This window comes from Eubalaena glacialis, chromosome 5 (genome assembly GCF_028564815.1).
Source record: "Eubalaena glacialis isolate mEubGla1 chromosome 5, mEubGla1.1.hap2.+ XY, whole genome shotgun sequence".
Taxonomy (NCBI): Eukaryota; Metazoa; Chordata; class Mammalia; order Artiodactyla; family Balaenidae; genus Eubalaena; species Eubalaena glacialis.
The window spans coordinates 75,327,167-75,354,609 of record NC_083720.1 but is presented as its reverse complement, the minus strand read 5'-3'; the positions used below and the strand labels follow the sequence as shown (position 1 = coordinate 75,354,609).

The 27,443-nt window shown below is 38.8% G+C and overlaps 1 protein-coding gene across 1 annotated transcript in view; it reads left to right on the top strand.

Annotated features, from left to right (window-relative positions):
• The window catches only part of SCFD2 (sec1 family domain containing 2), a 410,854-nt gene that overhangs the window by 162,754 nt on the left and 220,657 nt on the right, over positions 1 to 27,443 (top strand). The window contains exon 5 of the mRNA XM_061192275.1: positions 21,266 to 21,515. Coding sequence (XP_061048258.1) covers positions 21,266 to 21,515 — 250 coding nt within the window. The remainder of the gene's footprint in view (positions 1 to 21,265; positions 21,516 to 27,443) is intronic.

Sequence of the window (27,443 nt, the reverse complement as noted above, 5' to 3'; positions counted from 1 at the left end):
CTCATGTCAACAGACTAAAAAAAGCATAAACATTATATGATCACATCAGTAGATGCAGAAAAAGCATTTGACAAAATCCAACACCCATTCATGATTTAAGAAAAAAAAAAAATCTCCCAGTAAAACTCCCAGTAGGAATAGAAGGGAACTATCTATGAAAAAAACTTCGGAAGCTTTTCCACTAATGTTGAGAAACTCGAAGCTTTCCCACTAAGATCAGGTACAAGTCAAGGATGTCCCCTCACTACTCCTTTCAACATTGTACTGAAAGTCCTTGCTAAAACAATAAGGGAAGAAAAGGAAATAAAAAGTATTCAGATTGAGAAAGAAGACATAAAACTGTCTTTACAGATGACATGATCACCTATATAGAAAATCAGAAAGAATAGACAAAAAAACTACTGCAACTAATAAGTGACTATAGCAAGGTTGCAGGATAGAAGGTTAATATCAATAGTCAGTTGCCTTCCTACATTGCAAAGATGAAAAGTGGAGTTTGAAATTAAAAACACAATACCATTTATGTTAACACACCCCCAAAATCAAATATTTAGGTATAAATCTAACAAAATATATACAAAATCTATATAAGGAAAACTACAAAACTCTGATGAAGGAACTCAAAGAACCAAATAAATGGAGAGATAGTCCTTGTTCATAGATAAGAAGACTCAGTATTGTCAAGATGTCAGTTTTCCCAAATTGATCTATAGATTCAATGCAATTGAATGAAAATCCCAGGAAGTTATTTTATGGATATCAACAAACTAATTCTAAAGTCTATATGGAGAAGCAGAAGACCCAGAATAGCCAACACAATATTGAAGGAGAGAAATGAAGTTGGAGGACTGATGCTACCTGACTTCAAGTATTACTATAAAGCTCCGTTAATCAAGACAGTGTGGTATTGGTAAAAGAATAGACAAATAGATCAATGGAACAGAATAGAGAGCCCAGAAATAGACCCCCATAAATATAGTTAAGTGATCTTTGATAAAGGAGCAATAGCAATGCAATGGAGCAATGGAGTCTCTTCAAAAAATGGTGCTGGAAAAAAAAAATTGCTGGAACAATTGGACATCCACAAACAAAAAATGAATCTAGACAGAGACTTTATACCTCCACAAGAATTAACACAAAATAGATCATAGGTCTAAATGTAAACTGCAAAATGATAAAACTCCTAGAAGATAAAATGGGAGAAAACCTAGATGACCTTGGGTTTGGTGATGCTTTTTTAGCTACAATATCAAAGACACAATCCATGGAAGAAATAATTGATAAGCTGGATTTCATTAAAATATAAAAACATCTGTTCTGTAAAGACGGTATCAAGAGAATTAGAAGACAAGCCACTGGGAGAAAATATTTGCAAAAGAGGCATCTGATAAAAGACTGTTATCCAAAATACACAAAGAACTCTTAAAATTCAACAATATAAAAACAAACAACACAATTAAAAAATGGGCCAAAGACCTTAACAGACACCTCACCAAAGAAGATATACAGATGGTTAATAAGCATATGAAAAGATATTCTACATCATATGTCATCAGGGACAACAATGAGATAGCAGTACACACCTATTAGAATGGCCAGAATCTGGGACACTGACAACACCAAATGCTGACAATCATGTGGAGGAACAAGAATTCTCATTAATTGCTGCTGGGAATGCAAAATAGTACAGCTACTTTGAAAGACTGTTTAGCAGCTTCTTATAAAACTAAAACTACTCTTAGCATACCATCCAGCAATCATACTCCTAGGTATTTACCCAAAGGAGTTGAAAACTTATGTCCATAGAAAAACCTGTACATGGATGTTTATTAAAAACTGCCAAAATTTGGAAGCAACCAAGATGTCCTTCAGTAGGTGAATGGATAAATAAGCTGTGGTACATCCAGGCAATGGAGTATTATTCCATGCTAAAAATAATGAAAAGACATGGAGAAATTTAAATGCCTATCACTATGTGAAAGGAGCCAGTCCAAAAAGTTTGCATACCGTATGATTCCAATTATACGACATTGCGGGAAAGGCAAAACTATGGAGACAATAAAAAGATCAGTGGTTGTCAGGGGTTAGGAGCAGAGGGAGCGATGAATAGGCAGAGCACAGAGGATTTTTAGGGCAGTGAAAATACTCTGGATGATTCTACAGTGATGGATATATGACATTACATGTGTTTATCCAAGCCCATAGAATGTACAACACCTAGAGTGAACCCTAAGGTAAACTATGAACTTTGGGCTCTTATGATGTGTCAATGTAGGTTCATTCTTGGTTTAAAAAAAAAGTACCACTTTGGTAAGTGGTGTTGAAAATGAGGGAGGCTATACATGTGTCAGGGCTGGGGGTGTATGGGAAATCTCTGTACCTTCCTCTCAATTTTGTTGTAAACCTAAAACAGCTCTTAAAAAATTAAGTCTTTTTAAAAAAAATCACATGAACATGCTTTACATTTTATTGTTAAAATAGGCTCATTTCATTTGAGGATGAATTTATATCCTAAAATCATAATTGTCACTATTGCTACTATTTCCTGACTACTAGCCCTGGACCATGACTGCAATCCAGAATGCTCACCAGCTTCCAAATCCCTAACTCTGCATTAGTAATGGTCTTTTGTATTAGTTTTCCTACTGCTGCTATAGCAAATGAGCACACAGTTAGTGGCTTAAAACAGCACAAATTGGGAACATATGTATATGTATAACTGATTCACTTTGTTATAAAGCAGAAACTAACACACCATTGTAAAGCAATTATACTCCAATAAAGATGTTTAAAAAAAAAAACAGCACAAATTTATTATCTTACAGTTCTGGAGGTCAGAAGTTGAAATGGGCATTGCAGAGCTAAAATCAAGCTGTTGACAGAACTGCGTTCTTTCTGAAGATGCCAGGAAAGAAGACATTTCCCTGCCTTTTCCAGCTTCTAGAGGCTGCCTGCGTTCCTTGGCTCATGGCCCCTTTCTGCATCTTCAAAGTACATTACTCCTATCTACGCTTCTGTTGTCACATATTGTCTTCGCTAACTTTGACCCTTTTGCCTTCTTCTTATAAGAACCCTTGTGATTACATTGGGCCTATATGAATAATCCAGGATAATCTCCCCATCTCAAGATCCTTTTGCCAAGTAAGGTAACATAGTCATAGGTTCTGGGAATCAGGACCTGGGCATCTTTGGGAGTCCATCATTCTGTGGTCTAATAGTCTTGTGTGCTTGATTTTCTACTCTGGGCAATTTACTCCGTCTCTAAACCTCAGCTTCCTTGCCAGTAAAATAAAGATAATAAGATCTCACTTTTAGGGATTAAAATTAAATGTGAAGATATATGTTATATCTAACTCAATAAATGTTGAATACCTGGTGCTAGTTTTGAACTTCGAGGTTTGGTGACAGTAGTGGACTCTAGAGCAGCACTGTCCAATAGAAATATAATGTGAGCTACGATGTCAGCCACATATGTAATTTCAAATTTGTAATAGCTACATTAAAAGATAAAAGGAAAGAGGTGAAATGATGTTAACAATATACTTTATTTAACCAAATATATCCAAAATATTATCATCTCAATAAGATAAAATAAATTATTAATGAGATATGTTACTTTTTGTACTAAGTCTGCAAAATATGGTATATATTTTACATTTACAATTCAGGTCAATTTGGACTAGCCACATTTTAAACATTCACCAGCTACATACGGTTAACAGCTACTGTATTGGATAGCGCAGGTCCAAAATAATCACCGTTATTTCCTTGGGTAACATATACTTCATAGCACTTGTCTAACATTGAGTTTTCTACTCAGATTGTTCACAGATCTGACTCTTGAAAAGAACTGAATGGTGGTGACCAGTGTGGCCAGAACAGACTGAAGGAAGGGGGCGGGGGAAGGAGTGGTATTAGGTAAAGGTGGGGAGGGAGGCAAGCCTGATCCTGGAGGGCCTTACACGTCAGTGCAAGGAGTGTAGACTTCGTTGCACTCCAAAGCTCCCCGGGACTAAAATGCCATCAGTCTTAAAGTAACAATTAGATCCTTTTTTTCATCACACAGGTTAATGTTTATTTTTCATTGATTACAGAAGCACAGGCAGAGATTTCCCCTTTCCTCAAGGACTTTCTCCTCCAAAAATTTTATAAATATACACTTGTGGCCACATCTCTCTCTCTCTCTCTCTCTCTCCCTCTCTCTCTCTCTAACACTTATCAAGTGTTAGATATGTACTTAGGCAATATCAAGTACTTATAAGTACTTAGGCAATATCAAGACCCTCTATTGCCTAATTCATCTTTGCGGCCTCTCTAATTATCTTTGTCTTGTTTTCCTAGGAAACAGAGTCTGAGGCAAAAGTTATAGGAAAATGCTTTAAAAGGGGAAGAAGGTGGAATTGTAGAGCAGCAATACTGAGGAGAAAAGGAAAATGAGTCAAGGAAGGAAGTAAAGCAGATACAAGAGGGTGCATTACTGAGCTGGCCGTTGCCTCCCAAGAAACACAGCTGGTTATTGCTGTATGTAGCGCTCTTGCTGCTTGTACTTGTTTGCAGGGGAAGAGCTAGGTTAAGACTTTATGCCACTTCTGTCCAGTCCCCCTGCCTTTCATTGGTCTTAAAGTTTATTATAAGGAGTGTTAACTGCCCTTTCTTTCAGGTGGTGTTCTCAGGGTGACCAAGAGGGAGGCCAGAGCCTCCATGGGACTAGTTGGGTTGGATGTGGGCATGTTGCTGGTGTGGCCTCCACTAGGTAGCGATGAGGGAGCCATCAAGTTGGGAGCCTGAGAGTGTTGACAGTGTGGAGATGAGGCAGTGTAGCAGTGGCGTAAGCACACCGCTCAACAAGTGGCCAAGTCCAGGTGGTGGAGGGCAGCGCACAGCTGAATCTTTGGAGGTGCATAAGTACACCTGGGACCCCAGGCCTCTGTATGAATAGAAATATGGCTTTGGTGAAGAACGTGGTAAAGTAGTAATAAATGTAGTAGTAAAGCAAGTACAAACTGCTTTATAGTTTATAAAGTGCTCATCTCATTGATATTCCATGAAAGTCTGAGTCTGAGCTAAAAGTCTGTGGTGAGAGATGTGGTATTATTCTCCTTTTTACCGAGACCTTGAAGCCTAGAGATGTTAAATGCCTTTTAAATGGTAGAGTGGGACTTAAATCACACCCTTTCATACTGTCTCTTTAAGGAAATGAGATACTTACCTTCTGAATCTATACTAGGGCATTTAGTTAATTTCTGTAAAATGTGATTTGAGGAGCTCTAGAAAGACTTTCTATGACAGGTGGTTGCTGCCCAGCTACCACTGAACCAGAAATTTAATCATTAAAGAGTCATCTCACTTCCTCTTAGATTCTGTCTTTCTTCTTCTCTTTTAAAATGCAGAATTCTCCTGGAAGAGTTCGGCCATCCAGTCATTCATTTCTTAGAGGAGGAATGGCTCATTCACTGGTGCTAGGAAGAAGCCAGTGAGTTCTGAGTACTTGGTGGAGAAAGGGAGGGGCAAAGTCAGAGAAAGGAAAGGAGAGATCACTCAAGTCAAGTTGGCTGCCTTCACGATTGTGCCTCTGTGTCTCCAATCTGGCACTTAGGCGTCTTCTGGAGTTTGTCCAAACTTCCCTTCTGGAGCAGAGAGTGTTCCAGAATTGCTTCTGAATAAGATGGCCCAGCCTGCTGAAATTATGGTCGGGGTGCTTCTGGGAGAAGAAGCTCTGAGTTCTCGTCCCAGCGCCACCCAGCTCACGGGTTTCTGCAGGCAGGTCGTGGATGTGAGGAATGGTGCTTTGTTACTGAGTAGAATTTTTGTGTTGCTGGTCACTTTCCTAAGGGGGCTTGAGGCCTTGGACAGTGCAGTGCCCTTTCCTTCTTACTTCCTGTCAAGTGATACAAAATGTTTTGAAATAATACTTAAGATAATTGTTGTGGTTTTCACAGGCAACCTCTAAGCTGGCCTCTTTTACCCTTGCCTGCACTGCACTTTTTTTTTTTTTTTAACATCTTTATTGGAGTATAATTGCTTTACAATGGCGTGTTAGTTGCTGCTGTATAACAAAGGGAATCAGCTATACATATACATATATCCCCATATCCCCTCCCTCTTGCGTCTCCCTCCCACCCTGCCCTACATTTTTCTCTCTCCTCCCCATTCAGTAGTCTTTGCTTTGCTCTGTGGATCCTGGAATTCAAATTCTCTCACAGGCTTTGAAGTGCAGTATCACATTCTCCATTAAGATAGCTAAAATTTATATTTTCATCTTCTCATATATCCCCTAATTTGCCAAAATGGCACTCCTTTGCTGGAGTCAACAAAATGACATCATTTTCAGTTGCCTGTTAAGAGCTGTGAAATTGTTGCTTAGCCAGGTTAAAAAGCAAGCAAACAAGGAAGAAAAAAAATGGATTTTTAGATAACGTATACATTCTATGGGATATTTTGTTAGTAAGAACAGAATTTATCGAGAGCTCAAGCAAAGAGTGGACATGTTGACTTGGCACTGATTGGAGGAGTGTGAATATTCTTATACAGGCTTCAGAAAGCCCAGCATTGACCTGTTTTTATTATTTTTATTGGCTCCCTTGATGATAGACAAACTGGCCTAACCTGGGGCCAACAGAATCAGCAGGAAATTTAGGTCACGGATAGTTGCATTTTAAAAACTGGTTTTTTTAGATACTGCTCAATCATTGTAATTGATTGATGATAACATGGCAGAGAGGGCTCTTAAATCATTAAAGGTGGCCAGATAAAGACAAATGGCTGGAGATTTTGTTGGATGCACGGTCCCCAACTCCCTGTGGTGTTCTGTTCTGCTCTCTGAAGAAGTAGCTTGTCCCTCGTTTCATGCAACTTATGGCCCAGCTGGCCTGTGTACAGAAAAGGGCCTCTTAAACTTGGCAGTTCTGTTTGAAGCACAGCGTAACATCATTTCCCAAGAGATGGGGAAAAAACATTACAAAAAAAGTTTCTATCCCCCCTAAAACATATGTGTGTTTTAAAATGAACAGCCTTTAAAAGTTGTTCTTTCCATCTTTCTCTGAAATCAAGGCCCTAGCCTTTACCCGTAGCTGAAGGTAAGTGCAGTCAAATTAGATAATTTGATAACTCCTGTAAGCTTCTTATATTTTCCTGCTCTTGCTTTGGGTAAATGCTAATTTGTAATAAGAACTCTAAGTAGATAGCTCTGTTCTTCCCAGGATGCAGGAAATGTGGCCCGGTATAATGGCATTTTAAAAAGTTTTTATTGAAGTAAAATATAATACTGTAGAAAAGTACAACTCAATGAATTTTTCCTAACTGAAACATCTGTGTCATCAGCACCCAGGTCAAGAAATAAAGTATGGCCAGCAACCCTGGAAGCCCTGCTTTTTCTTCCTCTCTGTTACTCCCTCCTTTCAAGGGGTAGGAACTTCTAAAAACATCGATAGTTTTCCCTGGCTTTTGTATTTTACATAAATGGAATTGTATAATACGTTCTTTGTTATGGATTCTTTCATTCAACATTTTATTTGTGAGATTCATCCGTATTGTTGTTATGAAATTGGAGGTCATTCTCATTGCTGTGTACTATTTCACTGTGTGATTCTACTACAGGTTTTCTCTCATGGGCATTTTCTGTGGGAGAGAAAGTTTGTAGAATCTGTCTTTACTTCTGCTGAGGATTTCACCATTTCCCAGTGCCAGGGAATCGTTTGCTCCACAGACACAGAGTGCCAGCAAGTTCCAAGTGCCCCTTAGAGGGATAAATTTTAGGAAACACTTTCATACTTCGAGATCAGCCTCATTGTGCTACCTTACGTCTGCTTATTCTATTGTCTTCTGATACATTCTTCCAACTTTCTTGTCTATGACATTATTCTGCTCTCTCCAGAATCCTGCCATTCATTTTGGTCTCTTTCTGCCTGTCCTGAGCTCAGACATCCATCCCCCTTTGTGAAATATTTGTATCTGTCCTATTCATACATTTCACTCCAATTCTGCCTTCTCTGTTATCTCCTTTGAACCACCTCTTCCTACTCAGAACCTCTTCAAAAACCTTGAAATAATTCTAGACTCTTCTGTTTCTCTCATACTTCATATTCAATCCATCAGTAAACTGTGCAGGCTTTAGCTTCAAAATATTTCCACATTCAACCAATTCATACCACCTCCAATGTGCCTATCTCAGTCCAAGCCCCATTTTTTTTTGCTTGGATTATTGAGATTGTTTTCACCTGTCTCTGCTTCCCTTGCCTCTCTAAAGTCTGTTGTTCTCTTCACCACAACCTGAGTGATAGCCTTTTAAAACATAGATCATACCATTCCTCTGTTCAAAACCCCTTTCATCTCAGAAGAAAAGCAAAGGTTCTAACAATGGGCTATGTGGCCCTGAATGATCTTTGCCCTTCTCTGTCTTGTGTCTTACCCTCTTCCCACTTCTCTTGCTAAGGGAACTGAGCCTGTTCAACTTCCACACCGTTGATCTATGACCCTATTCCTGCTGCTTCTCATCTGAAGCCCATGCCGTGGTCCCAGTCTACGATCTTTAAATTAGCTGCTCCTGGAGATCATTTCCACCCTCTTTGATGACTTCAGGATTTGATTCCTTTTTGTGCATATCTCTGCAGCATGTCCCATCCTTTTTTTACACAGTTGTAGGTATACATAGAAAATTATGCTGTTTGTAAAGGACACACTGGGTTGACAGCTACACAGGACTGGAGGCCACTGGCCCAGTGGCACTGGCTGCCCTGAGCCCCAGCCGGCTGTCCCTTAGGCTTAGGGGGGTGCGGGGTAAACATGGCATGGAGACACCCTGAATGAGAAATTCTGCCTTAACATTTGTGACTGGAAATACATAACTCTCCACCAGAGATTTTTAACCTTGAATGAGGTTCTGGGGCCAGTCATCTACCTTACTTGGGGACTCTAAAGAGCTGTAAGTCAGTAGATCGCCTCTGACGTGCTAAGTTGGTCTACTGCTGCTCTTGCTCTGTCTGACTTGTCTTATTTGCTGAGTTTCCTTGGTGATTTGTCCCAGTCAGAACCCTAGCATCATAGCCTGTCTCAAGGCTCTGGATTCCTCTTCCCCACAAACTCTGATTTCCCTCTGACTGGGAAGCACTGGAGAGGAAATGTATAGTGGATCAGATGTAGGTTTTGGAGGAAGACAGTCTTAAGTTGGATCCCAGCTCAGCTATTCATCAGCTGACGCCCTTGACAAGTCACCTTTCTCAACCTCAGTTTCTTCCTGTGAAATAATAATGCCCAATGTTACAGGGTAATCAGGAGGATTAAATGAAATAATCATTAATTATATCCTTGTAAATGTTCATTTCTCTTTTTCTGATGTCAACTACTTCATTGTAGAGATGAGTATACTTTTGAACTATGTTCAAAGGACTGAGCTGGAGATACCATTAGGAGTAAGATGGGGTTCTTGCCATCAAGAATTTTTCAGTCTTAGAAGGGGGCTAGACATGAATAAACAATTAAATTCAGGGTGATAAGAGCCATGGTAGAGGGAAGTAGAGTCTTTTCAGGGATCACAAAGTAGGCACACTTAACACACAGGGAAAGTCGGGGGAGATAATGTTTTAGTTGAATTGTGAGACCAGGTGAAAAGGAGGGAAGAACATTCTAGGCAGGGATATAAGCATGTACAAAAGCACAGAGGCAAATGCAAGTAGTTCAGCAAAACTGAAATGTAGCCTGTAAGGAAAGGATTCATGATGGATGAGGCTGAACGGTTAATTAGGGTCACAAAGCTAAAAGAAATGCATGTGTCCTGTAAAAGCTTTATCTTGAAGACAGTGGAAACCATGAAATAAATTTAAGGAGATCAAATTTTTGGTTCAGAATGAGATAAATCATGGCTAGAGATAATAGTAGTTGCAACCTAGGCGGTAGAGGAAGGCATATATAAAATCATCAGGACTTGGTGGCTGATTTGATGTGGCAGGGACGAGAGAAAGCTGTGATAGACTCCAAGTTTCTGTCTTGTTCAACTGGAAGAATGATGGTACCACACAACAGTATGGTATACAGACTGCAGAACAGAGAGTGAGGTAGAAATCTTCATATCAGTTTTAGACATGTTGAATTATATTTGCAGATGAGATATATTCAATACAAGTGGAGATGTCCAATAGTCAGTTGACTGTATGGGCAGCAAGCAAAGGAGAGAAATTTGGCTGGAGATGTAGATTTATGAGTTATATTAGTTAGTATTCAGATTAAGGTGAGAATCCACAAATACAGTGACTCAAACAGGATGGTTTATTTCCCATACACACTGCAGTCTAGAAATTGTTGAGTGATCCAGTCCAGATGCCACTCAGAATGTGGTCCACTGGCCAGCAGCATTGGTATCACCTGACAACTTATTAGGCATACAGAATATTCAAGCCCAGGGCTTCCCTGGTGGCGCAGTGGTTGAGAATCTGCCTGCTAATGCAGGGGACACGGGTTCGAGCCCTGGGCTGGGAGGATCCCACATGCCGCGGAGCAACTAAGCCGATGAGCCACAACTACTGAGCCTGCGCGTCTGGAGCCTGTGCCCCGCAACAAGAGAGGCCGCGACAGTGAAAGGCCCGCGCACCGCGATGAAGAGTGGCCCCCGCTTGCCGCAACTATAGAAAGCCCTCGCACAGAAACGAAGACCAAACATAGCAATCAATCAATCAATCAATAAATCTTTAAAAAAAAAAAAAAAGACCTACGGTAATTATCATTACACCACTTAATTATAGAAAGAAGAAAGCCAACAATAACCTGATTTAATCTAACCAAGGCAAAAGCAGGATGTATATAAAGCAAGGGAAAGAGAGAGGAGAAGGGAAAAAATTCAGAAAAAAAAAAAAGAATATTCAAGCCCTATCCCCAAACCTAGTCAGTTAGCATCTGCATTTAACAAGAGCCCCAGGTAATCCACATGCACATTAAATTTTGAGAAGCTCTGATTTAAAGGACCTATGTTGCATGAGAAGGGGAAAAGACCATAGAAAATAATGAGCTTTCTCTTTAGGATGTGACATCCCTTAAATCAGTAAATATTAGTATTTACTATAGTAGAAATTAAAACTGAGAATAGTTTAAAATATTTATTTATCAATTCCTTTAAAAATAATAACAAGCCTGTTATAAGCTAGCATAAATAATATATTTTATGAAAAAAGAACTGTATTTCCAAAACAAACAAACAGAAAAGTGAGAATGGCATTGGTTTATATTTTTGCAAATCTCTTTAATGTCTCCCTGAGGAGAAAACAGCTGGGTTCTTGTGTTTGCCTCCTCATTCAATATGCTGCCATATGTTGTTTTGATTGAAGTAATATTTGAAGAAAATCCAGCCTCATGTAGATACGTAGTTGGAAAAGGGAGGAATATTTTGATCGCCTTTTCATGTTTGCAGATATTGTGTTTTATACCATACCTTGACTCTACAAGTAGTAATTTCTTAAAGGTAATTTGTAATGTGGAATTGGAAAGCATATCAGTGAGCTTTCTGTACTCTTTTACATTAAAATCCACTTGTCTATCCTGCATTTTGCATGGATCTTTTGCCTATGCCTGATTTCCTTACATCATGCATGGGTCATTTGGACAACATTGGCTCACTGAGGTATGCAGATCTTCCAAACGTTGACACATTTCATTGTGCAATTCAAAGAAAAAAAATCACATTTTTAATGTCGCCATAGATGTCGTCAGAAATGTCTTTAAGTATAGAGAATCTGGTAGTGACAGATACAAGTTTTCCAAAAATTGAATTTTAATTTAAAAGCCAGAATTTTATCATTGGCAATAAATATGTCAGTTGTTTTCCTGGAAGAAACAGGCTCACTTTGTTCATTTTTGAGAAAATGTTTGCCAAATACCCAAGTTTTAATTATAATTTTTCTATCTGAAATTTTTTCAAGTAACAATGATATTGCATGAGAGGAACAATTCAGTTTATGACTCAAATACTTGCACGAGTTCTTTTCCTCAAAATAACCATTGTACTTTAGTATATAGCACAAGCGCTTTATGCATAGTTCCTATTTTGTTACACAGAATATTAAAGAGACATTTATTTAAGCTTTGAGATTTTGTAAGATTAATAATTTTCACTGCTTCATTGAGAGCACTCTTAAGTGAAACTGGCTTTTTAAAAAATTCCAACTGTGAGTACATAGCACAGTGCTCAAGAATGCAATGTTATCACAGTTTGGAGCCTCTCTCCTTGATATGTGTTAAGGTACCAGCACTTTTACCACCATTATTTTTGTACTATTAGTGCAAATGTCAACAAGGCAAAGAATACCTTAGTATTTTTTGTTCTTTTTCTTTTCTTTCTTTCTTTTTTTTTTTTTGAGCAGAGGAATGTTTATTGCAGGGCCAAGCAAGGAGAACGGGTGGCTTGTGCTCAAAAACCCTGAACTCCCTGATGGTTTTGGGGGAAAAGGTTTTATAGGCCAAGTTGGGGATGAGGGCTGCAGGGTGTGTGACTTTCTTCTGATTGGTTGGTGGGGAGGTAGCAGGGTGGTGCTCCAGGAATCTTGTGCTCAGCCTGAAGTTACCATCTTCCACCTGGGCAGAGGCCTTAGTTCTGCAGAAGAGTTCAAAGATATTGTTATGTATATTCCTTGAGGAGGAACCAGGACCCTTACACAAGACTGCACTATTGTTTCTTGACTGCTTCTCCCTTGTTTCTGTATTCCCTCCCTTCCCTGATTAGTAATTCTTTGAACCTGCCTCTTGGAACTCAGGGAAGGTCAAGGAGGCTGAATGAAGCCTATTTCCTACAAATAAGAAACGAGGGATGTGGAAAGTATTTGTACCCGAGGGACCTCCTGCTCAGTTGCGATCCCCCCTTTTCTTTGATAGTCCTCAATCTTGAGGAGAACAGGTGTTGGAAGCCTTAATATTTTTATAAAAATAGTTTTGACCTTGTGGACCTCTTGAAAAGGTCTCTGGGATCTCAGGTCTGTGGCTCACACTTTGAAACTCACTGTCCTATATGATTATCCTGGGCCTGATAAATATTGGCTTATGCAATTGTATGATTTTGGACTAATTCTAGGCAAATTTAAATAGCCAATTAGGGAGCAAATTATTAAGTAGCAAATTTTAAATTTGGTGTGTCTCTGTGCCTTCCTTTTCTATGACAACCCTGAAGGCACTCACTGGTTCCCTAGTGGAATGGATGGAATACGTACCACCCAGGAACCAATTCATGCTTGCTCTTGCTTGTTTGTTTAGTCATTGGGCAGGTATTTATGGAGCCCTACTTTTTACCAGGTTCTCTGCCTGGGCTATGGGCCTGATGCAGAGCTTCACATGCCCTATCTCACATAAACCACTTGCATCAATTTTCTATTGCTGCTGTAACAAATCACCACAAACTTAGTGGCTTAGAACAACAGAAATTTACTACATTATAATTGTGTAGCTCAGAAGTCCAACACTGGTCTCACTGGACTAAAATCAAGGTGACGGCAGCACTGCATTCCTTTCTGGAGGCTCTAAGGGGACATCTGTTTCCTTGCCTTTTCCAGCTTCTAGAAGCCCCCTGCATTCCTTGGGTCATGGCTCCCTTCCTCCATCTTTAAAACACGCACTGTGCTTCTCTCTGACCTTTCATCATTGCGTCTCTCTCTGACCACAGCCAGGAAAGGTTCTCTACTTTAAGGACCCATGTGACTAGATTGGGCCCACCCAGATAATGCAGGATAATCTCCCCATCTCAAGTTCTGTAACTTTAATCACATCTGCAAAGTCCCTTTGGTCATATAACATATTTATGGTTCTGGGGACAAGAGTGTAGGTCTCTTTGAGGGGGTATTATTCTGCCTACCACGCACTTAGTAAGTGTGCATTAAATAGTTGTTGAAGGAAGGAACGAAGGATCCTATCCCACCACTCATTTCTCAGAGCTTTACTCCTCCCTGATATTAGATGTTGATTGTTTAAGACTCGGTTGAGGTACCACCTCTTTGAGGATTTAGGTGTTGCTCTGCTCTATTTCCAAAGTAAATGAATACCTCTACTAAAGCACTTATTTACTGCATCATCATGACTGTTTGCTCCTATCCCCACTCTCCTGTAAGTTCCTTGAATCTTGTGTCTGGCACATAGTATGTGCCCAATAAATATTTGTTGATGAATGCATGAGAGCAGCAATTAATTATCCTTATACACACCAAGTTACATTTTTGCATTTTCCCTGGGGCATGTAAAGCCCATTCCCCAAAGAAGCAGAGTGGCTTTAGTTATGGGAATTTAAGGCCTTGTGGCAAGTATTAATGCAAGAATAGCAAAGGCCATTAACACAAGTGATATTTGGGGCAGAAGGGCTTTAGGCACTCCCTGGCAGCATCCCTTGAGCCCGCACCCGCTAACTGAGCGGAAGCTTGGAGGAATTGTAGAGATGGGTTCTCTGCAGAGCAGCACTTTCGAGTGGCTTAGAGTTCCCCTAAGTGTCTGCAGGCTCTGCATTCCAGAGGAACAGGTGTGGAGCCACCGGCCTGCTCTGCAGCCACACTACATATGGCCCATTTGCACCTCATGCCTGCAGAGGTCGCCAGCACAGAGACTGACTCTGACTTTGCAGAGGTGTCTTAATTCAGCCCCAAAGTTGGCTTTTCTAAAGACAACATGCATTTTACAGAGGGCCTTTTGTATGGAGTTACTGGGGATTCATTCAAAAATAACAGAAGCCCCAGTCTGCAGAATTTAAAAAAAAAAAAAAAAAGTTTTTGTCATTCCAGACACAGCTCCAGTCTTCCACCTCCTACTAGTAAGCCCATTTATATCAAAATGAATGAGAAATTTAATCCCTGGTACTTTATAAAGAAGCCATTTTTTTCCCTTTGGTTGTGGTTTACTCTGTGTGTGCTTTTTTAATGGCAGTGTTTAATAATGTTTATATTGCCTTTAACCTTTGACTAACTTTGCAGTTAAGTTCCAAGATGTGATTACACATCCAGTATTTGTAGGCTGCTGCTGCCTCCTTTGAGACTGCTAGCTTCTTATTCCTGGAAGGTATTTCATTCTCTTACCAAGCATCTTAATCACTTCTGCTGGGTAAGAAGGGAGTCAGTGGGGTAGTAGGCAATAGTAGTAGTAGCAGTTGTGTAGTATTGGGTTGGTCAGAAAGTGCCTTCGGTTTTTAAGTAAAAATAAAAGACACATTTTTCATTTTCACCAAGAACTTTATTGAACAACGTATTCACCCTTTTGTTCCACGACCTTCTGCCATTTTTCAGGCAACTTCATAATTCCATCTTCCCAAAACTTTTTGTCTTTTTGAGCAAAGAACTGTTCCAGGTGCCTTTTACAGCCTCCCAGGTAATTGAAATTTTTTCCATTAAGAGAATTTTGTAAAGACCTAAATAAATGGAAATCCAAAGGGTCAATGTCTGATGGATACGGTGGATGAATCAGAACTTCCCAGACAAGCTGTAACAGTTTTTGCCTGGTCATCAAAGAAACATGAGGTCTTGTGTTATCCTGACGGAAGATTATGAGTTTTCTCTTGACTAATTCTGGACGCTTTTCACCGAGTGCTGCTTTCAGTTGGTCTAATTGGGAGAAGTACTTGTTGGAATTAATCGTTTGGTTTTCCGGAAGGAGCTCATAATAGAGGACTCCCTTCCAATCCCACCGTATACACAACATCACCTTCTTTGGATGAAGACCGGCCTTTGGTGTGGTTGGTGGTGGTTCATTTTGCTTGCCCCATGATCTCTTCCGTTCCACATTATTGTACAATATCCACTTTTCATTGCCCGTCACAATTTGTTTTAAAAATGGAACGTTTTTGTTATGTTTAAGTAGAGAATTGCATGTGGAAATACGGTCAAGAAGGTTTCCTGCGCTGAACTTACGTGGAACCCAAACATCAAGGCTATTAACATAACCAAGCTGGTGCAAATGATTTTCAACGCTTGATTTGGATATTTAGAGTATGTCAGCTATCTCCCGCGTGGTATAATGTTGATTGTTCTCAATGAATGTCTCGATTTGATCGCTATCAACTTCAACTGGTCTACCCGACCATGGAGCATTGTCCACCGAGAAATCTCCAGCACAAAACTTCGCAAACCACTTTTGACACGTTGCATCAGTCACAGCACCTTCTCCATATGCTGCACAAATCTTTTTTTGTATTTCAGTTGCGTTTTTACCTTTCCTGAAATAATAAAGTGTAATGTGCCGAAAATGTTGCTTTTTTCTTCCATCTTCAATATCAAAATGGCTACACAAAAATTCACCAAATTTGATAAGTCTTTTTTAAATGTGTGCTGATATGACAGCTGTCACATACAGTCTAACAAAATTGTTTCAAATGAAGTTAAAGACAATAAGTGCTACTAGAGCCATCTTGTGGAAAAACCCGAACGAACCTTTTGGCCAACCCAATAGTAATAGTTAGTGGTTATCAGGGACTATGTGCCAGGCACTGTGCTTTGTGACTCCTATTATTAAATCTTTAGAATAACCTTATGAAACAAAAACTATTATTGTGTATCCTCAAATGTAAGGGAAAGTGCTTTCCTTAGAATTAGCCCTCAGAAAAGAGGGCCTCCCCTTATGTTTGAGTCCTTACAAAGACTGTCCCATTGTGGGGTTACTCTATTTTAAACCACAAAGTAGTTTAAGCAATCGTCCCAGTATTATGAAAATGCCTGTGGCTTGGGACGCTTGATATTCAGGCCTTTGTGATACTCTTTCCATTTCATATAGATAAGAAAACTGAGACTTACCCAAGGTCATACAGCTAGTAAGTGGTACAGCCAGAATTCAAACCCAGGCATAAAATCTTACTCCTGTCTCTTCATTTTTAATCCACCTCAGATTCTTTCTTTTACCTTTAAAAAAGTTTCAGTCTAGGAAGTTTCATCTAGGATGTTTTCTTTCCTTCTTGTTGAGGTTTCATTCTAAGAACAGAGAAGATCAGAAGATGGGTATGCATCCAGTCTGGAGTCATGCTTTTATGGATAGCACTAGGAAGGTCTAGTTCACCTTCTAAGCCAAGGTGGCATGGGATTCTCTCTGCTTCATCCTTGCCAGATCACCCTGCTTCCCTTTGCTTTGGTGGGAAGTTCATTGCTTCCTGAGTCAGTCTCTTACCTTGGCTCTGGTTGTAGGAGTTCTTCCTCATACTGAGCTGAAATCATTTGTCTTGGAATTTTCAGTCTGACAGAAAGGAGATCAAAATGTACGTGGCTTTGTCTCTTACTGTCTTCCCTTCCTCCCCTCCCCTTCTTCTTCCCTTTCCAATAAATGTTTTATTTTAGAATAGCTTTAGATTTATAGAAAACTTGCCAAGATAATACAGATAATTTCTGTATACCTCTCACCCTACTGTTAAAATCTTACACTATTGTGTATCCTCAATCATTTGTCAAAACTAAGAAACCAACATGGTACATTACTATTAATTATAAACTCCAGACTTCAGTCTGATTTCACTAGTTTTTCTCTAATGTCCTTTGTCTGTTCCAGGATCCCATCCAGGATATCACATTACATTTAGTCATTATGTTTCCTTAGTCTCATCTGGTGTGTGATAGTTTTTCATTTTTTCCTTATTTTTCATGACCTTGACGGTTTTGAGGGAGTACTGGTCAGGCATTTTGTAGAATGTCCCTCAATTAGGATTTATCTGATGTTTTTGTCATGGGGTTATGGGCTTGGGAGAAGAATACTGCAAAAGTAAAGTGCGATTCTCATCACATCATATTTGGGACACGTGATATCAATGTGACTTATCACTGGTGATGTTAACCTTGATCCTCTGACTAAGGTAAAGTCACTCCTCCCTCCCCTTTCCATACACAGTTTTTTAGAAGCAAGTCACTATGTTCAGCTAACACTTAAGAGGTGGGGCGATTAAGTTCTGTCTCCAGGAGGAGAAGTATCTTATGTAGATAAGTTATTTGGAATTCTTCTGTTAAGGAAGATTTGTCTCTTCTCCTACATTAATTAATGCAACCACTTATTCATACCAATGTGGAGTGATGCATATTTATTTTATAGCTTGGGTTATAATCCATTACTACTACTACTTTAATTATTCTCTTGTGCAAATCGTTCCAGCTTTGACCACTGGGAGATCTCCCAGTTGTCTCTTGTGTCGTTTTGACATGCCCCCATTTGTTTGTTTTCTAAGGACTTCCTTACTTTCTAGCACTACAAGATATTCCAGGTTCTTCTTGTATTTTCCCTGCCCCATCCCTAGAATCAGCCATTTCTCCAAGGATCTCTGGTTCCTATTATTGGAGAATGATATTAGAAACTAAGATCTGACCACTGGAGTGCTCATTGCTACTGGGATGTAACTACTTCTAGATCTTCTCAGTGGACAGAGTTTGGAAATACGTGAACGTATATCAGCCCATGTTACACACATATCTACAATATTTCTGCATCTACATTTCTTTCTATAGTTAGGCTTTTCTTTTTCAAGTATTTATTGATATATTTTGCTGTGTAGCGAACAGCGAGATTCACTGCCTTCTACCACCAATGGTAATTTTTTAAGGTAGGGGGAGAAGAAAGTAAAAATGGAGATCTTAGCGTAACTATGACTTAAGAACTCAGTCACCCTCTAGTCTGATCATGTAATTTTAGAGATGAAGACATCCTAAGAAGTTTACTGAGATCCAAAGAGGTTAAAATACTAGCTAGTGGAACAGTCAAGATTGGAATCTGGCTTTTTGAAACGGAATCTCTTTATTTCCACAATATCTAATGCCTCTTTAAGACTAATCAGTATTCTTGGCTTTGTATTCAGCTCAGTTATTAACTTCTTCGGATGCATTAAGCAGATTAAAGTGTAATTTTAGAAATTGGTGTGCAGAGGTACGAGCTAGCCAATGGAAGTCCGCTGCAGTGTCACTGAGGAGGGATTTTGCTCTCCAGTGACAGATCAATAACTTGAAAATGATGCTCTGATGGCCAGATGTTAGTGAGTGAATCTTCTTAAATGACTATGATGATTACCCTGCCCTGTTTTACTTTTTATAACTATCGCAAAAAAAAAATCTTTTTGCTCTGGGGAGAGAATCAGAGGATTCCTATAGGACAGATACTTGATGTATACACCTGCTTTTTAGAAATGGGATATAAAGCAATGAAAGAATCTGTTTAATGTCATCCAAGGAGTTGGTGATAGGGTAAAAAATAAAAAGCGAAAGCTGCCGCCCCCATGGCCCTTCTTTTAACAGGCCAGCCACACAGCTCCTTTCTTTTAAATTGCTTTCCGGCAGCTTTTAAAGTAAAGAACAAACACTTGAAAGTTCCTCCCAAGAGACTCCTGAGGCTATAGGACAGTCCTAGGATGCCTTCAAACCTTTCAGCCATTTCCTCTGAGAAGTGGGTGTGTTTATACTTGATAAACCATGTCTTGTCACCACATAACAGTAAAATCTCCATTCTGTTCTTTTCCATTTGTACTTTAGTCATTCCATTTTATTTTTGTTTGGTACATTGTGAACATCCAAGATTTTTAGTGGAAATAAATGGTAACAGCTGTTTCTCGTGTACCAAAAAATATAATTATGAAACTTAACCTTGAGATGATATGTCCAGATTTTCCCAGGTGTGGGAATGACTTGAAAAGCTCATTTTGGGTAGTCATCCCAATACAGAACCACATTCAGCTGCTTGTCATCAACTTCATTCAGAGAGAGAGAGAGTTTCTATAGGTCTTTCTTTATTCCAGTACTCCCTTCTTAACACGGCTTTTCCTCTTTAAAATAGTGCAGGGACTTCCCTGGTGACGCAATGGTTAAGAATCCGCCTGCCAATGCAGGGGACACGGGTTCGATCCCTGGTCCGGGAAGATCCCACATGCCGCAGAGCAACGAAGCCTGTGCGCCATGACTACTTAGCCTGTGTTCTAGAGCCCGCGAGCCACAACTACTGAGCCCTTGTGCTGCAACTACTGAGCCCATGTGCTGCAACTACTGAAGCCCATGCACCTAGAGCCTGTGCTCCGCAGCAAGAGACGCCACCGCAACGAGAAGCCCGCGCACTGCAAGGAAGAGTAGCGCCCGCTCACCACAACTAGAGAAAGCCCGCGCGCAGCAACAAAGACCCAACGCAGCCAAAAATAAATAAATAAATAAAAGACTATGGTCTAAAAAAATTAAAAAATAAAATAGTGCATATTTACCGACATAAACACACCCTTAAGTCCCATCTTTCATTTCTGCTTTATTTTTCTCCATAGCTCTTACCACCATTTAAAATACTGTATATTTTACTTCCTTAGCTTTAAATTGTCTGTTTTCCCCCATTAGAATTTAAGCTCTATGATAGCAGGGGATTTGTTTCGTTCACTGCTGTCTTCCCCAGACCCAGAGTAGTACCTGGAACATAGTAGATGCTCAGTGAATGCTTCTGAATGAATAACGTGAAAGTTGTAACTCGTGATCATTTGGCCCCTGATTTTAATATAAATACAAATAGTTGAGTTTTACTTTACAGGGTTATTTTAGATTATAAGTAGAATTAAATCACATTGTTTAAAATGGGGATTTATCTATTCACCAAAAACCTCAGAATTTGTACTAGAAATGTACATAGTGCATTGGAAGTTATGCAGCTAACTCAGTAATGCAATGCTGTTATCACATGAAAGGAATTTTGAAATTCTCTGCTAAATATCACTCAGGAAATTGGTGGAATATCTAAAAGCACATTTTTTTTTAAAGTTTAAAGGTGAATTATCTTCAGACTAACCCAAAGATATCCTGAAGTGTCATTACCCAGTTTGACCAGATTTAGCAGAAAATAACTTTTCATTGTTATAAAAAAAAAATCTATTCTGACTAATATTTGCCACCTTAAAGAATATTAAAAGAATATGCTATAAAATCCAAAGTAATTCCTCTGAAGGAATGTCAGCATATAGGTGCTGGCATGTTTTTATTTTTAATCATATTATGTTACAAATATATTATTTTTATTTAAAATTTCTAGCATCTGAAGTACTTACACTTTTATTTTTAAAACACATGGGCTCTTATTTCTTTAAGCAATATGTAAGATAATAGAAAAGGGTATGCAACTTGACTAGCCATTTTGTGAACTAGATCTTTCAAAACAACAGCTCTAATGCCAAATTTCCTGCAGTATTCTCTCCAGGACAAGAAACAAACAAATAAAAAGCAATCTAGTCAGTGAACATCACAGACTTGTTTGCAAGCTATCTTTGGGCTGATGTAGTGCATAAATTACATCTTTGTACAAGACTGACATATGTGCCTGTTCCCCCCTTTTATTTCAGAGCATTGGGGAGTCGACAATGTCTGTTGTGTTAAATCAGCTGCTTCCCATGATTAAGCCTTCAAACCAGAGGACTAATGATGACTACAGCCCCGAAGAGCTGCTGGTCCTCCTGATATATATTTATTCTGTCAGTGGAGAGTTCTCAGTGGACAAAGACCTGGGTGAAGGTGAAGAAAAAGTGAAGAAAGCGTTGGCTCAAGTCTTTTGTGAGGAGTCTGAATTGTCACCTTTGCTGCAAAAAATCACAGGTAAGTGTTTAACAAAAATAGAGGACGTAAACATCACCGATACAGAAAACAGATTTAAAAATAAAGGCATTTGGAAATAGAATGTAACCATCTTCACTGGAGTTGTTCAGAATTTCATAAGGCCTGATGAATGCTAGCCAGCCTTTAGGATTAGAGGTTTTTGTTGTAGGTTTTGTTTTTTTTTTTCCAGTTGTGGTAGTGAAGTGGCCTTCTAGTTGCTTGTCAGTATTCATATTCTTAGAGCCTAAGCCTTGTTAAAATAGCAAAATACTCACAGGGTGTAATATCTTTAAGGAAAAATAAAATGATGTGCATCCATCCTATTCAAAGGATTTCTGTTGACATATTCTCTTTGAGATTGTCATTTCAAACTTAAAAAACAAAAACAAAAACAAAAAACCTGTTTCCCTAAGATGTTGTACAATGTTATAGGATGAAAATTGCCATTTTCAAGAATAGTTTCATATTTTGACTTCTCATATTTCATCTTGAATCTGAATTAATTGGTAGTATCCAAAATAATCCCCAAACATCCCAGTAAAGTAGGCTGTAGATTTGGGGGAAATACATAATTAGATATCCTAAAATCTAACCATTTTCACTTCTAGTAAGAACTGTGATATAACTTACGGAGATATTCATTTGTGTTGTTTCATATCAAATTCAATATTCTTTATATTTTGTGTAAAGCTTATTGCTAGTAGTGTGGATTGAGCCTGGGCCTGTTTGAGAGTGAGAAGTTATTAAAACTTACATGTAAAATGTAAATACTTTAAAAACATACCAGGTTGCCATTCATTCATGGATATGTGTGGGGGGGGCATGTAGACCTCTCCCCTGGGGAAGGCTCAACTGAGGGAGGTTACATATCATCTGACTTTTCCTCCTGTCCCCCGTCCTGCCTCCCTGGGGGGAGCACCCAGCTTTCTCAGAAGCAGGCTGTGTCTCTGTCCACCTGAGCATCCCGTGCATGTGTGCTTTCCTTTGTGCCCACTGCTGACCTCTCCTGTGTCTGGTCATGGAAAATGAAACCCTGACAAGGTGGAAACCGAATGAACTTCCCACAGAAATGAAACGTTTCCTTGCCCAGTACAGAACCTGCTTGCCAACTTAAAATCTACATAAGGAAAACTTGTGGGAGTTGTTCCCATTTCATTAAGGTACAGCACTGAGTGTGATTCCATGTGTGTGTTTGGCTATAAATGAATATTGACTTAGAAAGGCTTAATATGGTTTATATAGAGCTTAGAACAGTGATTTGATTCAAAGTCAATTTGAACGCTAGGAGAGTATAATTGGAAGTTATTCTTAACACACATAATTCCAGAAACAGACAACAAAGATGGTGTGTTTTAACGAGGGTGTTTGGATAGCTTTCTGCAGCGTTAGTGTGTTACTGTATTATTTTGAGAATTGAGGTCAAGCAGTCAGTGTTCATTCGATATTTGCTCAAGGTGTTTATTGACCCAGAATTTCGTTCTTTATTGGTTTCTCTATTTTATGATTGCTCAGGATATTGCATTTTCTTGCTTTTAAATGTGATTTCATGTTTAAAAACACTTCTGTACATTCGTGTTTATATTAGGAAAATTTGTAAAGTTAGCAGTTGAAGGTAAAAAAAAATAAGAATTTGTGGAAATTTTAGTGTATCTTTAAATTTTGGAGACATCTTATTTTATAATACAAAGTATACATTCCTACCTAGATTAGCTTTGTTTTTTTTAAATTTATTTTTTATACATCTTTACTGGAGTATAATTGCTTCACAATGCTGTGTTAGTTTCTGTTGTACAGCAAAGTGAATCAGCCATATGCATACATATATCCCTGTATCCCCTCCCTCTTGAGCCTCACTTCCACCTCCCTTTCCCACCCCTCTAGGTTGTCGCAAAGCACTGAGCTGATCTCCCTGTTGTATGCTGCTGCTTCCCACTAGCTATCTATTTTACATTTGGTAGTATATATACGTCGATGCTACTTTCACTTCGCCCCAGCTTCCCACCCCACCTCTCGTGTCCTCAAGTCCATTCTCTGTGTCTGTATCTTTATTCCTGCCCTGACAGTAGGTTCATCAGTACCATTTTTTTTTAACTCCATATATATGCATTAGTATACAGTATTTGTTTTTCTCTTTCTGACTTCACTCTGTATGACAGACTCTAGGTCCATCCACCTCACTACAAATAACTCAATTTCGTTTCTTTTTATGGCTGAGTAATATTCCATTGTATATATATGCCACATCTTCTTTATCCATTCATCTGTCGATGGACATTTAGGTTGCTTCCATGTCCTGGCTATTGTAAATAGTGCTACTGTGAACATTGTGGTACATGTCTCTTTTTGAATTATGGTTTTCTCAGGGTATATACCCAATGGTGGGATTGCTGGGTCATATGGTAGTTCTATTTTTAGTTTTTTAAGGAACCTCCATACTGTTCTCCATAGTGGCTGTATCAATTTACATTCCCATCAACAGTGCAAGAGGGTTCCCTTTTCACCACACTCTCTCCAGCATTTATTGTTTCTAGATTTTTTGATAATGGCCATTCTGACCAGTTTGAGGTGATACCTCATTGTAGTTTTGATTTGCATTTCTCTAATAATTAGTGATGTTGAACATCTTTTCACATGCCTCTTGGCCATCTGCATGTCTTCTTTGGTGAAATGTCTATTTAGGTCTTCTGCCCATTTTTTAATTGGGTTGTTTGTTTTTTTGATATTGAGCTCCATGAGCTGTTTGTATATTTTGGAGATTAATCCTTTGTCAGTTGCTTCGTTTGCAAATATTTTCTCCCACTCTGAGGGTTGTCTTTTCATCTTGTTTATGGTTTCCTTTGCTGTGCAAAAGCTCTTAAGTTTCATTAGGTCCCATTTGTTTATTTTTTGTTTTTATTTTCATTACTCTAGGAGGTGGGTCAAAAAAGATCTTGCTGTGGTTTATGTCAAAGAGTGTTTTTCCTATGTTTTCCTCTAAGAGTTTAATAGTGTCTGGCCTTACATTTAGGTCTTTAATCCGTTTGGAGCTTATTTTTGTGTATGGTGTTAGGGAGTGTTCTGATTTCATTTTTTACATGTAGCTGTCTAGTTTTCCCAGCACCACTTATTGAAGAGGCTGCCTTTTCTCCATTGTATGTTCTTGCCTCCTTTGCCATAAATTAGATGACCACATGTGTGTGGGTTTGTCTCTGGGCTTTCTATCCTGTACCATTGATGTATATTTCTGTTTTTGTGCCAGTATCACACTGTCTTGATTACTGTAGCTTTGTAGTATAGTCTGAAATCCAGGAGCTTGATTCCTCCAGCTCCGTTTTTCTTTCTCAAGATTGCTTTGGCTATTTGGAGTCTTTTGTGTTTCCATACAAATTGTAAAATTTTTTGTTCTAATTCTGTGAAGAATTCCCTGGATTAGCTTTGGATGTACAGTTCAAACAGGGTGGATAAGATGTGCTACTTAGACTTGACATAAGTCAACTTGCCAGTGGAACACACATGCATTGATCAAACCTTGTGGACACCAAAAGGACTTGATTTCTGAAGGTAGATTTTTACTTGGCCAGTATAGACATGCCCCTTATTAAGTATGTTGAAAAGTCATGTGTCCTGAGAAGTAGGGTTTATGTTTACAGTTAGCTGCTGAAGAGAATGTTTAATCTACATCTCAGGATAAGGAGTAATAGGATAGTGTTGAGGCAGTGGTGACTCAGTCTTGTAGAATAGGATGGAATACGCAGTATGTACTGGAAGAATTGAATTGTCTTCCAAATGTGCTTAGCCTTTCATGGAACTAGGTGTGTTTGGCTTTTACCATGAACTTGCCCACAGTGCTGCACTTATGTTTTTCCAGTTTATAATCTCAGCTTACTTGCTACTGGGTGGCAGAAATTACTCTATGTCTTGTGGACATTTTGTGGTTGATGAGATTTAGTTTAAAAGTACTATTGAAAACAAGCAATCAAGATAAGAATTCTACTTTTTATATAATGCTGTAATTTTACTAATCTTAACTGTTGATAGAATCAAGAAATCAATACTTCTTCTGTACTAAAAATTAAGCATGTTATCATCACTCAACTGCTAAGTGATAGAACCAGGATTTGAACCTAGGTGTTCTGGATCTGGAGCCCATGTCTTTAAACATGAAATTCTAAACCTGCCACAGGCTCACTTCCATAACCACTGCATATTGTATTCTGTAACTTTTGCTTGCTTAAACTTATTGTTTTATGCCATGCATGCTCACTTTCTGAATAGTGAATTAATATTTGGTTAATATTATAGCTATTACTTGTGCTTTTGAATCTGTCTATAATAGCTCCTTATAGGAGTTTCCTCGTACCTTCCTGTTTTGGTGCATGTATCCTCTTTGTTTCTCCATTGCTATAAAGAAATTAAAATATTATATCTAGTCACTGAAATCTATTGGTTGTCTAGCTTTCTAAAACAGTAGTAGCAAACTTAAATTCCTTTTATTTCAATAATACCTCTCGACAATAATTACCCTATATTTAAAATTCATATTTCCTTTTATATGTTAAAAGTGTAATTTACTTTTGATAGTTTCTTTCACTTCTCTCTATTCTTCCCTTTTATGGAAAGGGCAATGAGAAATTGTGTTCGGCAAAACAAAGCAAAACGTAAGCATGGTCAACGGCAGCGTATTATTTTCTTTTTAATAGGTACTCTTTTCTACTCACACCAAATAACAAGGGTTGGCTCTCAGGGTGTCAGGGATGGGAGTTGTAAAAAGAAAATTGGTACGGCCTAAGTGTGTCATTTAGTGTTGTGCTTTCTCAGTCTTGCTAAGTTCAAAGAGAGTATCAGTTTCCATATATGTTAGTATTTGCATGGCAGTCACAAGAGAAAACAAAGGAAAACCATTTGAACTTTCTTCAGAGTATGAAATCAAAACACTCATTTCAAAGATCTGTGCAAATGTGGACTGTCATCATACAGGGAGCTATGTCAGAAAGAGCAGAGGCTTAGAGCAGAAATCCTTGATTCAAAAGTCCTGGCTCTGTCATTTCCTAGCAGTGTGTGTTAGTGGGCGCATTACCATCTCTGAACCTTGATAATAAATATAAGCGCCCTATTGACCACTCATGACTTTGCTGAGAATAAAATGATGTGATGTGCGTGAGCTAATTTTTGATCCATGCAGCATTGTAATAGGTAATTTTTTTTTCCATTGCTGTTATTATTTTGATGGCATCTAGCTGTCATGTAGGGCAGTGCTTCCCAGCCTTTTTCACGCGGTTTTGCACACAGGCAGTAAGAATGTTTGCAGAGTCTACCGAGGTAAGTGGACAGGCTGGTGTGGTCAGGGGCCAGCAGCAGCAGGGGCTTGATCACTCCAGGCCCTACCCGCCAGACCTGTGAACCGAAGCAGCAGCTTGGCACACCGGTAAACTATTAAGGGCAAATCAGTGCTCTAAGGTATGTTGGTCAGAAGGCTCTGGAATCAGGAAGCAAAGAAAAACAAAACTTGCATATGGTTTTTGACACCCAAAACTCTTGGAAAACAATTTTTTTGGTAAACAGTTTTTATATTACTCATTAATTTATGTCCCTGAATTTTTATAGTGTCTTTAAAGATCAGGTCAATAAGAGCTAGAGCTATTTAGTTAGGTTCAGTGTAATGCTAGGGAATGAAAGATTCAAAATATCTAAAAGCTCTATGGTTCAAGAGAGAGGCATGATAATACCACAGAAACTGTAATTTATATTTATTAGATTCTTATTTTACTTCCTGTTGATAATTTGGGATTATCAATTTCTGTATTATTATATTAGGATTGTACCTGGATATATGTAATGGAAAATTTACAAGATTAGCTTAAATAATAAATAAAAATAAATAAGGATTTATTTTTTTCTCAGTAGGAAGTTCAGAGACAGGCAGCAGAACTCACACTCCTTTTGGCTTCC